At 36.3% G+C, this 13,124-nt stretch overlaps 1 protein-coding gene across 3 annotated transcripts in view; it reads right to left on the bottom strand.

The window, feature by feature from the left end:
• The window catches only part of LOC134672386 (long-chain-fatty-acid--CoA ligase 1), a 78,850-nt gene that overhangs the window by 18,476 nt on the left and 47,250 nt on the right, over positions 1-13,124 (bottom strand). Inside the window, exons 2-3 of one of the 3 annotated variants that reach the window (XM_063530258.1) lie at positions 9,141-9,417; positions 7,060-7,214 (exon numbers count right to left, since the gene is read on the bottom strand). In XM_063530258.1, the coding sequence (XP_063386328.1) occupies positions 7,060-7,214; positions 9,141-9,330 (345 nt within the window). In that variant the 5' untranslated portion in view covers positions 9,331-9,417. Of the gene's footprint in view, positions 1-5,724; positions 6,072-7,059; positions 7,215-9,140; positions 9,418-13,124 lie in introns of those variants that run through there. The other 2 variants (XM_063530259.1, XM_063530260.1) reach the window with 2 other exon arrangements.

The raw sequence follows: 13,124 nt of genomic DNA, 5'->3' as shown, positions 1-13,124 counted from the left end.
AATCAAATAATCAATACTAACAGTATTACCCATATCCATACTATGGATGTGGGTAATACTGTTATCATTTTACGAGAAACATTCGTCGGATTGTCTAAAAAACCGGGCAAGTGCGAGTCGGACTCGCGCACGAAGGGTTCCGCACCACAATGCAAAAAAAAAAACAAAAAAAAAGCAAAAAAAAACGGTCACCCATCCAAGTACTGACCCCGCCCGACGTTGCTTAACTTTGGTCAAAAATCACGTTTGTTGTATGGGAGCCCCATTTAAATCTTTATTTTATTCTGTTTTTAGTATTTGTTGTTATAGCGGCAACAGAAATACATCATCTGTGAAAATTTCAACTGTCTAGCTATCACGGTTCGTGAGATACAGCCTGGTGACAGACGGACGGACGGACGGACGGACGGACGGACGGACAGCGAAGTCTTAGTAATAGGGTCCCGTTTTACCCTTTGGGTACGGAACCCTAAAAAAGACAAGGAATTTCTTGAGAAGGTCATTTCTGCAAAGTTGATCTTGGCATGTAAAAATATAGTCTCACACAAATACCTACGTGACATTGTGGACATGGACACGTTTGGCTGGAGTTCTATTTCCGCGTTGTACATTCGACGCCAAAAATATGTTTACACTTTTGCACCTTATGCCTTTGTAATAAGGCGAAAAATGTAAACATATCTTTGACGTGTACGACGCTGTGGTTGAGTGTTAACACGCCGGCCCTATCCTCCGGACATTTTTATTTCGTTTATCCAGATTTATCGCTGAAGTTTTAATCTTAGTGGAAATTAATCGTTTCTTACAACATGTTATTCGTGTAAAAAATAAAACTGGCCAAGTGCGAGTCGGACTCACGCACGAAGGGTTCCGTACCTTTACTAAAAAAACGGCAAAAAAAATCACGTTTGTTGTATGGGAGCCCCACTTAAATACCAATATTTTTATATTCTGTTTTTAATATTTGTTGTTATAGCGGCAACAGAAATACATCATGTGTGAAAATTTCAACTGCCTAGCTATCACGGTTCATGAGCCTAGTGACAGACAGACAGACGGACAGCGGAGTCTTAGTAATAAGGTCCCGTTTTTGCCCTTTGGGTACGGAACCTTAAAATTTGTGGACTATTCGGGCATGTCTAGACACAAAGTTTTAATATACATACACCAAAATTAGAAGGGTTAAAGAATTTTAAGATATACGAGTACGTTAAGCGTGTGCGATAGTCGCATAGCAACATATTTATCAATAAAAAAACCGGGCAAGTGCGAGTCGGACTAATGCAAAAAAAAAACAAAAAAAAGCAAAAAAAAAAACGGTCACCCATCCAAGTACTGACCACTCCCGACGTTGCTAAACTTTGTTAAAAAATCATGTTTGTTGTATGGGAGCCCCATTTAAATCTTTATTTTATTCTTTTTTTAGTATTTGTTGTTATAGCGGCAAAAGAAATACATCATCTGTGAAAATTTCAACTGTCTAGCTATCACGGGTCGTGAGATACAGCCTGGTGACAGACGGACGGACGGACAGCGAAGTCTTAGTAATAGGGTCCCGTTGTACCCTTTAACTAATTAAAGCATCTATAGGAGACGCATGATTGAATCATGGGACCGCATTGGAATTCACGTGTCAATACGAGACAGTAACATAATTAAATGATTGGCAAGGATTCAGATGTCACAAGACATCGCCCTACTAGATAATGCATTGACGTCACATTAACAATGCGCGTGATGTATGTTATTATTCAGTTCACGTTGCAATGTAAAAAAGATTTATTGCATTTGATACATGCATTTTTGAAACTGCATTCTGCATTGTATTGACAGATAAGTGTCACTAAGTATATTTATGATTACGTTATAGTTATTTACGCATCGACCTCTTTAATTATAGTTTATGAAAGTTTGTCAATTTTGTTTATTTTGCACAATTAATCGAGTATCTACAATTATGTATTGACTACCTACCGAAAATTTAAAAACATTTAGGGCCAGTTGCACCAACCACATTTGACAGACTGATCAACGTCAGCCGGCGCGCCACGGCGCTTTACTATGAAACTTTCCATACATAAAAAATTGCAAACTCTTTAATGATACGAACAGTTTGGTGCAACCGAACCTTAGTCGACCGAATTCACTAGTGAGAAAGGAAACTCGGTGAGAGTCTCCAAAATCAAAGCCTTCAAAGATCTGGCATAAAAACGAGATGATGTACAGTCACCTGCAATAATATGTTACACAAAGAAGGCCGCAAAAATATCTGACACGATCTTATTTGTCGAGCCATAAGAGCGTGTCACATATTTTTTCGGCCTTCGAAGAGTAACATATTATTGCAGGTGACTGTACCAAATCTCGAGCCTCGACACTATAATTAATTAATATATTAATTTATGAACTCTAGTTATATTAATTCCCAACGCCGGTTCATGTAAAAATTTGTCAACAGCTTGTCATTAGCGACTACGACCATGATCTTCTTCAACATTCACAGACATTATTTATAGTAACGACTGGCGTGAGTATTACTCAACGGGAAAGCATTCGGACATATTTCAGCTGACTATGACTCCGAGTCCATTGTTTAGAACATAGAGAAAAAAATACATAGAGTGCTCACCCCATACATCAGTTTTACTGCCGTATTCCAACTTCAAGATATTCACAAGAGACGACACGTACTAGATCCATTCTAGATACGTTATAGTTTAGATATCAACTAGTTCTGTTTTGCAGCGCAATCCGGGCAACCAATGTCACTTTTACGTTAGATAGAGTAAGACATCTATGTATTAGATGTGAATAGGATCTCTAAGTCATATCCTGTGGAAATCGTTCAAGAGTATCTCCAGAATCGCGCAAATGTCAGTTTTGACAGGTTAGATCTTAAACATATCGTTATCGTCTCTTGGTGATGTCTAAAAGATATCTAATAGATGTCTTGAAATAGACATCTATCCGAATCGAGCCCTGAGTACCGAAAACGACTATTATTTTCGTAATCGACATCTAGCATCTAGTGGCCAAATTATCAGTACTGCTTGACAATAGATGTTCCGACAGCCGAAAAGTCTAATTCTCAACAATTTTCAACTTATATTATTTATTTATTTACCCCCTTATTCATAAACGTTTACTAAAGTTAACAAGCCGATAATAATCGTTTGTCCCTTTCCATCATACCAATACGTCGGAAAGGGACAAACGATTATTATCGCCTTGTCAACTTTAGGAAACGTTTATGAATAAGGGGGTTAATCTTTATTGCACATAAGAATATACACTGTACAAGAGGCTTAATTATAACCGGATTAATCGGAACTCTATTTTCAACTCTTTCTGCTTTTAATATTAGTTGTAAATTGTTGTTCAATACAATTTTCGTGAGTCGCGACACTAGTGAATTCTAGTATCAAGTAACAGTACTGATAATTCCGCTACTCGATGCTAGATGTCGACTGCGAAAATAATAGTCGTTTTGGCATCAAAACCGATATATGGAGTAAGCACTCTATTCTTACTATATTTCTCTATGGTTTAGACGAACATCATAAACGACTCCGAGATTAACTGGCATATCAATGTTTATAAGATAATCGAACGAACTAAATCTCTGAAACACATTAACAGTAATTTATGAATGAGACATGTTTATTATCTCTCGGATTTTTTACACACAAACAACTGGATTACTGTGCGTTATATAATGTAACAAAAATAATAATGGTTTTTAAAACGTTTATACATTTTAATGAGTTCTGGTTTCAATACATTTAATTTTCGATACGTCCCGTGACTTTCCTGGACGGTTTGCCAACAATTTCAAAATGGGATGCTAATGATCTGTGTTTTATTTTTATTTGTTAAAACTTTTGTTTGTTACTACGAACGTAACATTGACCCTACCAGTTTTTACACAACTTTTAATTTATAGTAATTTCTCATCATAAGATAACAAGGCAAGATAAAGTATAAATTGATGGCATTGCTATTAGCCAGAAAGTAGGTTGTACCAATATTATTAATAAAAATAAATTCTGAATGAAATTTTACAGATAATATTTATTATGTGTCATTCACAGTTATTTAATATTCTATGCAATTATTGCAATAATCGTACACTGTTGTATTTATTAATGTGACATACTCGTACATAATTTAATAATGTTGATGTTTACGATAATTTTCAACTGTTGTTGGAATATTTAGAGTTTATGTTTAAATAAAATAAAAATGTGTCAAAAGATCATATTCCAGTTATGAGTGTTATGACTGTTGATATATATATATTTAAATAAGTTTAACCTTTAAGTACATAGGGCCGCTGGACGATTATTTCTAGTTCAAAGGAGCCGATTCAGCAGTTAGATTAGATCATGGTTAAATAGTTGGTTCGATCAAATATTTCTTGTTGTTATTCTGTCCCATCAGCCAGGAGAGGAGACATTAGTAGCATAGTTTCTTAGAAGAGCTGCTCTACCATGTTCTACAAACCTGCTTCTGCTAAGTAGATGTCCCATTAAGGAAAGGCAAACTACCAAAAAATTCAAGTCTGGTTCATTTAAATACGAAATAACTAGTATTTTAAGAGTGACTCAGGAGACCGTAACCATGGCAACTAATGGCAAGAAAAGTTGATTCACCCAGTTAAAAAGTAATGTTTGAAACGCTACACACGTGTGTTTATGAAGAACAAGTCAATGCAATTTGAACGAGGTTCGTAACCACGATCAACTTGCAAAATAATAATTTAAATTTAAATTTTGTAAATGTTGTTAGTTACAATATCAAACAAGTACAATCAGTATAATACGAATCTAACGGTTGTACAAAATAAAATAAAGACATAGAATCTTACTCACAAAACACGCAAACGCTTCAAAGCGCATAAAAGTCAATCTAAATCTTATAAATTGCTCAACGAAGTCCATCATTTTTTTCTAATTTCCTAAAGTATCAGTTATCTGAAGTCCTAATTTAAAATAAATAGGATGAATACTTGGATAGTTTTATTTATTTTATTTTCGGTAATCTCTTTTTTCGAATTTTCGGTCTACTAGATGAAATGCAAATAATGTGAATTCAGACAGATTAGGTACATTATTAATATTTATTATTTTTATTTTCTAGACATTATTCAAAATAAGTCAATGAAAAGAAAAATCTAGAAATTATCTATTTTGATAGGCCACGAGAAAGATTCACATGTAGGTATCTTCGGCAAGACGAGTGTAAACGTCCTCCCCAGTCCCGATGTATTAAGAGCTTTGCCAACTCTACTCGTGGGGATCGGCATTAGTCCTACAAAGTAGCCTAACGCCAATTAATTTTAGTATGATGTTTATTATTTGTCATCTATTACATCGTAACCATCTTCAAATAATTCAATTATTTAATATCAGGTCTGGTGCTCCGATATTTTTCCATTATTTATTTTCTGTTTGATATTCAGGCTGGATTAGAGTTCATTTAATAAAAATAATATAATTGATCTAGACGGAGATGGCGGGACGACTTAGACACCTTCATTAATAATTGGCCGGAAAAAGCTCAACAACGGTAGTCGTGGAAATCAAGGGGAGAAGCCTTTTCCTAGCAATGGGACACTAAAACAGGCTCTTAATTTTTTTTTATTGATATATTCTTTAAAGATTTTTGATCAATAATATCCTAAAACTCTCCATATCTTTTAAATGGTTTGAACGACTAACTTACTTTACATGATTCTGATTGATCCGCCAGGTTGATCGGAGGGCGAATGGGCAAGGTCCCGATGCAACAATCGCAGCACGCCATCCTGATTGTCTTATCACACGAAACACACTAACTATATCAGGAAAACTATTACAACACTGTATTGCGCAATCAACACTGTCTTTTAAACACAATGCAGCTTAGTCGAGACATTTTACACTTAGCACCTCGGTAAAAGTTTCTCAAAGTTTGAGTTGGTCAATTGAAGGTTTGGCTCCCGAGTTCGGAAACGATGTACTTCCTATCACTTTCGTTAGAGACTTGGGCAGGAGAGCAGCCAGCAGGGCTGTTCGTTGTACAATGAGTTAAAAATACCGCTCAAAGATGCGCTCTGCCAAGTCCACACGGCCCGCTTGGATTAGGACAAGTAGAGCTCCGATACCGCAGTATAAAGGAGTTCCCTTTCGTCATCATTATATTTATAATTTAATACGATTTTTATAGAACGAGTGGCAGACGTAATAGTTGTGAAGTTTTATAATATTATTTGTCATAGTCCACCATTACGACTAATATCTCTTAGTTTATCGTGCGCGGAAATAATTTTGCAATTTGTTATTTTAAGAGACAGACTTTTTTTATCAATTATTATTTTTACTCAGTACCTATTGCTGGAGCTATCAGGCAAAGCTTCTAAGCCGTTATCGGTTATAATCTAGGACTTATCGGAAGAATTGACAGTATTATTAAAACAGCTGATCCGAGCTGAGTAACAAAACAGATTAAAACATGTCCAGTAAAATATAATACGATATTCACTGTAATCATGCCTTAAAATAATTATCAAGGAGAATCATACAGTTATTTAACTGATGATAGTGATGATCCTTCGTGATTTCAATGGGGAATGCGCTTAAAGAATCACGTGCCGCTGGTCTAAGCCGACTTTACGAAAAGTCCCAGCCCCAAGTATAAACTGTTAAATTTGTAGCTGCTCTTCTTGAACCAAGATATTTTCATGCATCATCTTGTTCTTATGCATAGTACTTTCATACTTTACTGTGAGTGTTTGTACAAACAGCCACACTCCTAACTGTACATCGGCGGACCTTATTACAAAAGGCATAAGGTCTACCTTACCCTATAGTTAACAAAATGACACCCCCTCCCCTATGGAAAGACCCCTGAACGCAATTTCCAGAACGACATCCAACCGCGGAAAATGGCGAGAAATCGTACGGCAAGCAACATTTGTGCCTGATGTTAGCAGTTGACCTCGACACTCTGAAAAGAGTGAGAGAGAGAGTATAACTAAGAAGAGAGATAGTTAACAAGTGTGGGTAATGGTGCACTTACCGGTTCAAGTAGGCTCTGCTCGTGCAGCGTGACGAGGGGCTTCTCTGGCTTGGGCCGGGTGCTGAGGTAGAAGGCCGACGCGGCCGCGACGCCCGTCAGCGCCAGCGCGCCGGCTGATCCTCCAACCATCCATAGGTACTGGTCGATCTCGCTCACTGAGGACAAAAGGTGAATATTTAATGAGGAGGAATGCATTTTGATGAGTTAACAAACCCATCTAGAATAAAGAATGTGGGAGTGTTTTGGATGAGAGTGGCAATTAAGGGAATGAACGGCAGTGTAGGTACGTTGAAATTGTACGAGTAGGTATAGGTAGTTGATATCATATTGAATGATGATGATGAAATCATAAATAATTTAGGTCCCAATTTATCTTTCCTGTTTCTTATACCTATAGTTAAAGACGTGAAACTATATAACATTTTTAACGGGCTAGAATAATAGCATGTGCAATTTTATTCACTTAAAGCTATTTCATAGCAGAAGTAAATTGCTACGACGCGCAAATTACAACTAAGTTACCAATTAAAAAAAAACAATTATAACCTATAGAGCTAAACCAATAAGTCGTGATGAGTTGATACAAAATAAATTTATGATTCATTTTAAAAATAGTTTCATAACAAGTCTCTAGACATCTAAAAATGGTCCTGACATTAATCAATAATTCAATACAGTCAGATTGGGGTATATGTTACTAGGTAAGCGATATTGAAAAAACAGTATAACTATAAATACAGTCTACGGAAGTGAGAAAGATGTCGATACGTCATGCTGAGTGCATTACGAACTGTCCGTCTGATTAATAACTCGTTAAAACCAAATAAGGTGGTATTTAATAGCGGACACCATTAATGGCTTACAAGATACTTGTCTGCTGCTAGGGCTTTCGATAATGACCACTTGCGCCGGCCTTCGATGTCAATCACAACCTGACTAATGACAATTGACGCGAACCTTCTACTGAGACTTTAAAATTAAACCCTTTTTGAGGTGACAGGGAAGCATATATTATTATAAAAGAAAATCATTATTGGATAAAGCGTAAGCGTGTCAGAACAGAATCAAGATACAAAGGTTTAACTTTTGGAATTGTACACAACAAAAGGCACTGACATTTTCATAGAAGCAACATTGCAATTTGCACAGCGATACCATCCGCCAAATAAGGAAATGTCAATAAGACAACTTTCGTGTTCGGAGCAACAGTTCCTGAACTATAAACTGCGCAGTCTAGCCAGTTTAGAAAGTGGAAACGGGGCGCGCGCACACGCGGCGTCGTTAGCGCATAGATTTCTCGGGATTCTCTCGCGCTTTCCACTGACACACTTTAGCGTTGTTATTTAAGACATCTCGGCTATATATGGTGAAATAAAACGCTTTACTTTAAGAATACGTTAAAATATAGTCTGAAAAAAAGGGATTAGAAAATTAAAGAGTGGCAATACTGTAGTGTCGTCCCGTTGTCTTAGATTGATTTGAAAAAGACGATACTACAGTATTGCCACTTTTTAATTTCTACTCTTTTTTATCAGACTATAGATACATTTTTTAACTAACAAACGAATTATGCAGTTAAATAATATAGCTTGCATGTTGCTCAACCATAACGCATTACTCGGTTACGCAACAAGCAAAAGTGGTACTCAATATTAGGGACAGGGCTAATGATACGCAAAAGTCAATGCCGAAATCCATGTTTAAAACATTAGAAGGGCTCTCATACGATTTGAAGGCGACGTTTAAGGTCACGACGTTGACCTCGTATTGGTCGATTTCAAAAGCTTTTGCTGGTTGCTGCTCTAATTTCCCTTCATTGTAGATTCAAAGAGCGTAACAATCTTGGCCCTTGAAGGGCCTCGGCGGAAACTACGGCAGTAATCTTATGCATTTTATATCGTCAAATGACGTGGTTGGAACCAACTAGCATAAACTAGCCAGTTATTAAGTATGATCATAAATAATAAACGATTTGTACTTAAATAAATATCCAAGTAAGAGGCAAGGAAGACTACTGAAGATAGGTAGTCTGTATAAACTTTGGAAATATCCGGTACTGTACAAAATAAAATAAAACTTACAACCACCGCATTGGTTCCACCAAATAGTCTTCTCCTTGACATGTTCAGTCTTCTGTTTTTGTTTTTCAGTCTTCTTTAATTTCTTCTGTATCTTTCGAATGCTATCCTTAACACTAAACTCAGTCTTATTAGCCTCTTCCGCGTTCACCTTGTCCTTTTTAACATTGAAACCGAATTTCCCGCTTCCCATTTTGGTAGATCTTATTCACAGTTTCACATAGTTTTTTTTCTTTATTTGCACATCATTTTCCTCGGCACTTAATACACAAAGCGTACCCTGAATTTAAAAACATTTTATGACTCGGTAATGTATGTAAATATGGACGCTTAATCGCAGTAAAGATATTCGATATCGGGTAATTTTGTTACAGAATGAATCGGAATCAATAAAACTTAAAGGTTTTATAGTTATATCGAGGACGAAGTGGCCTTGTGGAGTTCATTAACTCCGTCGTCCGGTATCAGGGAATAATCTAGCTTTTGATGATGTACATCTTATCGGTCTGCCGGTCATTGAACTGAACATAAACTAGATATTGTAATTGCTGGGGCAAATGTGGCTTGCAAGCATAATAAAGTCTAAAGTACCTAGCCCGATAGGCTATGGAAATGTAAACACTTGAAAAAGCCGTCGCGGTTGATGTTTCCACTTAAGTGCAAAAATTTCCGTCCACTGAAGCAGAAACAATTTAAATATTATCCGTTTTATGTAGGTACTTATTTAAAATGAAATGCAATGCCAAAAGTTGTTTTAAAACAGTGTCAGATCAAGACCTGCCTGTCTATAAACATGACATGACCAGGACATGACAACTTAACAAGCAAATAACAAAGTCGCTTGGAGCTATTGCAATATTTGAATCGTCTGTTTAAAAAAGAGATATTTATTATGATTTTGTATTTGAATATTTGCTACCAGTAAAATACCAGCAACAGGAAGATTTCTGTTGCTATGGAGAAAAGTTAGATAATATTTTGGTATCTAGAGTTGTTTTTACCACAAATATGTTATGTACCTAATAATAGGACTTTTATAGAAAGTATGTTAGACATAGACATAGAACAATATTGCGCAAGTCTTTTCATTGTGGGCTCGTATCCAAAATAATTCAATTATAATGTTTTAACAAGTCATAATGGGCCTTAACGTATTAAACTACAAATAGAAATAATGGGACCTACGACCATGCGGTTTAAATAGAACATTTCAAAGAGAAGCGGCCGGTGCCGTTTTAACCTTCACTGTTATTGCCATCCGGTGTGCTTTTCTTGTGAACGAGAAATAATATATATATATTTACCTACCTACTAGATTAACAATAATGTTAATAGGAAACAAGGTAAGAAATTATATGTACAGTTAGTTGCACAAGTGAACCAATGTTCACTACTTTGACATGTACCTTTACTTTACATAAAAACGATAACTAATTAATTTTATATTTCACTATTTTCTGTTAGTGTACTATATAGAGATGGTCTGCCATTACATAATTACAGATTGAAGCAATGCATTTTCTCTATAAGGTCATATTAGTATTGAATCAATTTTGCTCCGACCTCTTTCGATAGCAGGCCGTTTGATTAATCGGACTTAAAACTAAACTTATATCCGATGTGCATTTATTTTAATGATGTGTCATAATTGAAAATAAAACGTTAGCCATGAAACCGTTTACCAAGCCTATCAATGATTTGATTAAAAAAATGTTGGAGGAAGGGCTGTCGACTAGGAAAATAGCCAAGAAATTAACCGTAAGCCAGTCGGCTGTGCAGAGAATAAGACAAAAATGTACAAAACCTTTGAAAAAGAACAGTGGGGGGCGAACAAAAAAGTTAAGCCCGCAAGACACGCGTAGAATTGTACATTATATGGTCACTGGCGAAGCAAAATCCACATCGCATGCCGCCTCACTCTTACGAAAACAAACAGGAAAGGTCGTAAGTAAATGGACAGTGATAAGAAGTCTTCAGGGTGCAAAATTCCGAGCAGTGGAGAAGAAAAAGAAACCGCTTATTAGTAAGAAAAATGTAAAAGCTCGACAAGCATTCGTGAAGAAGTACGAAACGTGGACAGAGGAAGACTGGGCGAAGGTAATTTTCTCAGATGAAACTAAAATTAACAGATACTCAACGGACGGCCGTCAATGGAATTGGAAAAGAGAAGGAGAAGGGATGAATGTGCGAGATTTCATACAAACTGTTAAACATGGAGGTGGTAACATCAAAATGTGGGGCTGTATGACTTGTTTTGGACCTGGTTCTATTCGTAAAATTGATGGGATAATGAACAAAGAGATCTATCTTGACATATTAAAGAGGCAGTTAGGGGAAACGCTGGAGAATATGCCGTTCCCAGTCAACGAAATATGGTTTCAACACGATAATGACCCTAAACACACTGCAAAAGTTGTTAAAAAATGGTTGTCTGAACAGGGTTTTCATGTGTTAGAATGGCCAGCTCAAAGTCCCGATTTAAACCCCATCGAAAACCTATGGTCTATGTTAAAAAAAGCGTTAGTGAATAACTACGACTCACCGCCATCGTCATTACACATATTGTGGGCTCGAGTTCAAGAACAATGGGAGTTACTGTCGCCTGCGTACTGTGAAAAAGTAGTAAAGGGCATGGGTAAGCGTTTGGCTGCAGTAAAAAAGGCCAAAGGACTATGGACAAAATATTAATAGTGTAAAATTTCTCATAAATATATGGTGCAATACTGATTCAATGTTTATCTTACTAGGAGGAGCAAAACTGATTCAATGTTAATTTGAGTATAAAAGTTTATTACAGTGATTTCAAACTTAATGATTACACTTAAATGTAAGTTAATAGTGTACAGTTTCTTATAATAAAAGTATTCAAGCGAGACTGTTTATCCCTTTAATTTTTACACGATAAATATATGAGAGTCATTGACATTGGTTCACTTGTGCTACTAACTGTATGTCACAAAGAGAGCTGCCACACCGCTTACGGTAAGTAAAAAGCGAGTGGCATTGAGTTTATTCGGACTGGTTTTGCAAGTGCACTCAGGATAAACTAATAAAGTGTCAGTCGCACCAATATAAGTGCATCACCAAGGAAGATGCACTTGAATAAACCGTTTATAACGTTCTAATAGGACTCCAGTGTCTAATACTTAACCACAACGAGAACAGAACATGCTGCCTGAAATCAATTTCGGAGATATTCATGTTTACGACACCCTTTGCTGTTTCACTGCGAAAAGCTATCAAATATAGCTCAATTTATGGTTGTTAAATCACCTGAGCAGCTATTAGGGGTGTAAGGGGTATTGTATAATTGGTCTGATTATTGGCCGAGAATCATGCCCGTCCAGTATGAAAGGAAACGCGTGATTAACGATAATAAACTGCTCCGCATGTTAAGACATTAAAAACGCATTTAAGTACCGACCCGGCAGTTACCAACAGAGTGGAAATTATGGCTTTCTTTATAGTTTTCTGTTATTTTATTAAGAAATCGCGTTTTAAAACAGAATTGAATCTAGGAGTATACTGAGGTGATCTGACGCCGAACCAAAGTTATCAGGGTAGTCCATCGAGCTAGCTATTATACCTATAGGTTGGAGCCTTAATTAAGTTCAAAAGTATAAACCCAACTGATTACTTCTTCGACTATCCCGAAATGTAAAAAAAGGAAGATATTATGATACAGTCGCTTTAGCAACAACAACAAGTTATTTATTGATTTTAAAATCGAATGGGTACATGGATATCTATCTAAATCCAACAGCAGACTAAAGAATCTAGTCTGATGGAGTAAGTATCTGTCCTAGTTTGCAGATGATGAAATTCCACTTAAAAGTATATCTTTAAAGCCTTTAAAGGATCAGCAATATCATTAAATATAAACGGCCAATTAAAAGCAAGTGTTATCGAAGCCTAATATACCCAACCTAATATAACAGCAAACACTGATTGCGAGTAGGCTGAAACGGCTTCCTAACAACAATCCTC

The sequence above is a fragment of the Cydia fagiglandana genome, chromosome 17 (genome assembly GCF_963556715.1).
Source record: "Cydia fagiglandana chromosome 17, ilCydFagi1.1, whole genome shotgun sequence".
Lineage (NCBI taxonomy): Eukaryota > Metazoa > Arthropoda > Insecta > Lepidoptera > Tortricidae > Cydia > Cydia fagiglandana.
The sequence above is the reverse complement of the archived record's forward strand: the minus strand, read 5'-3'. Positions and strand labels throughout refer to the sequence as shown.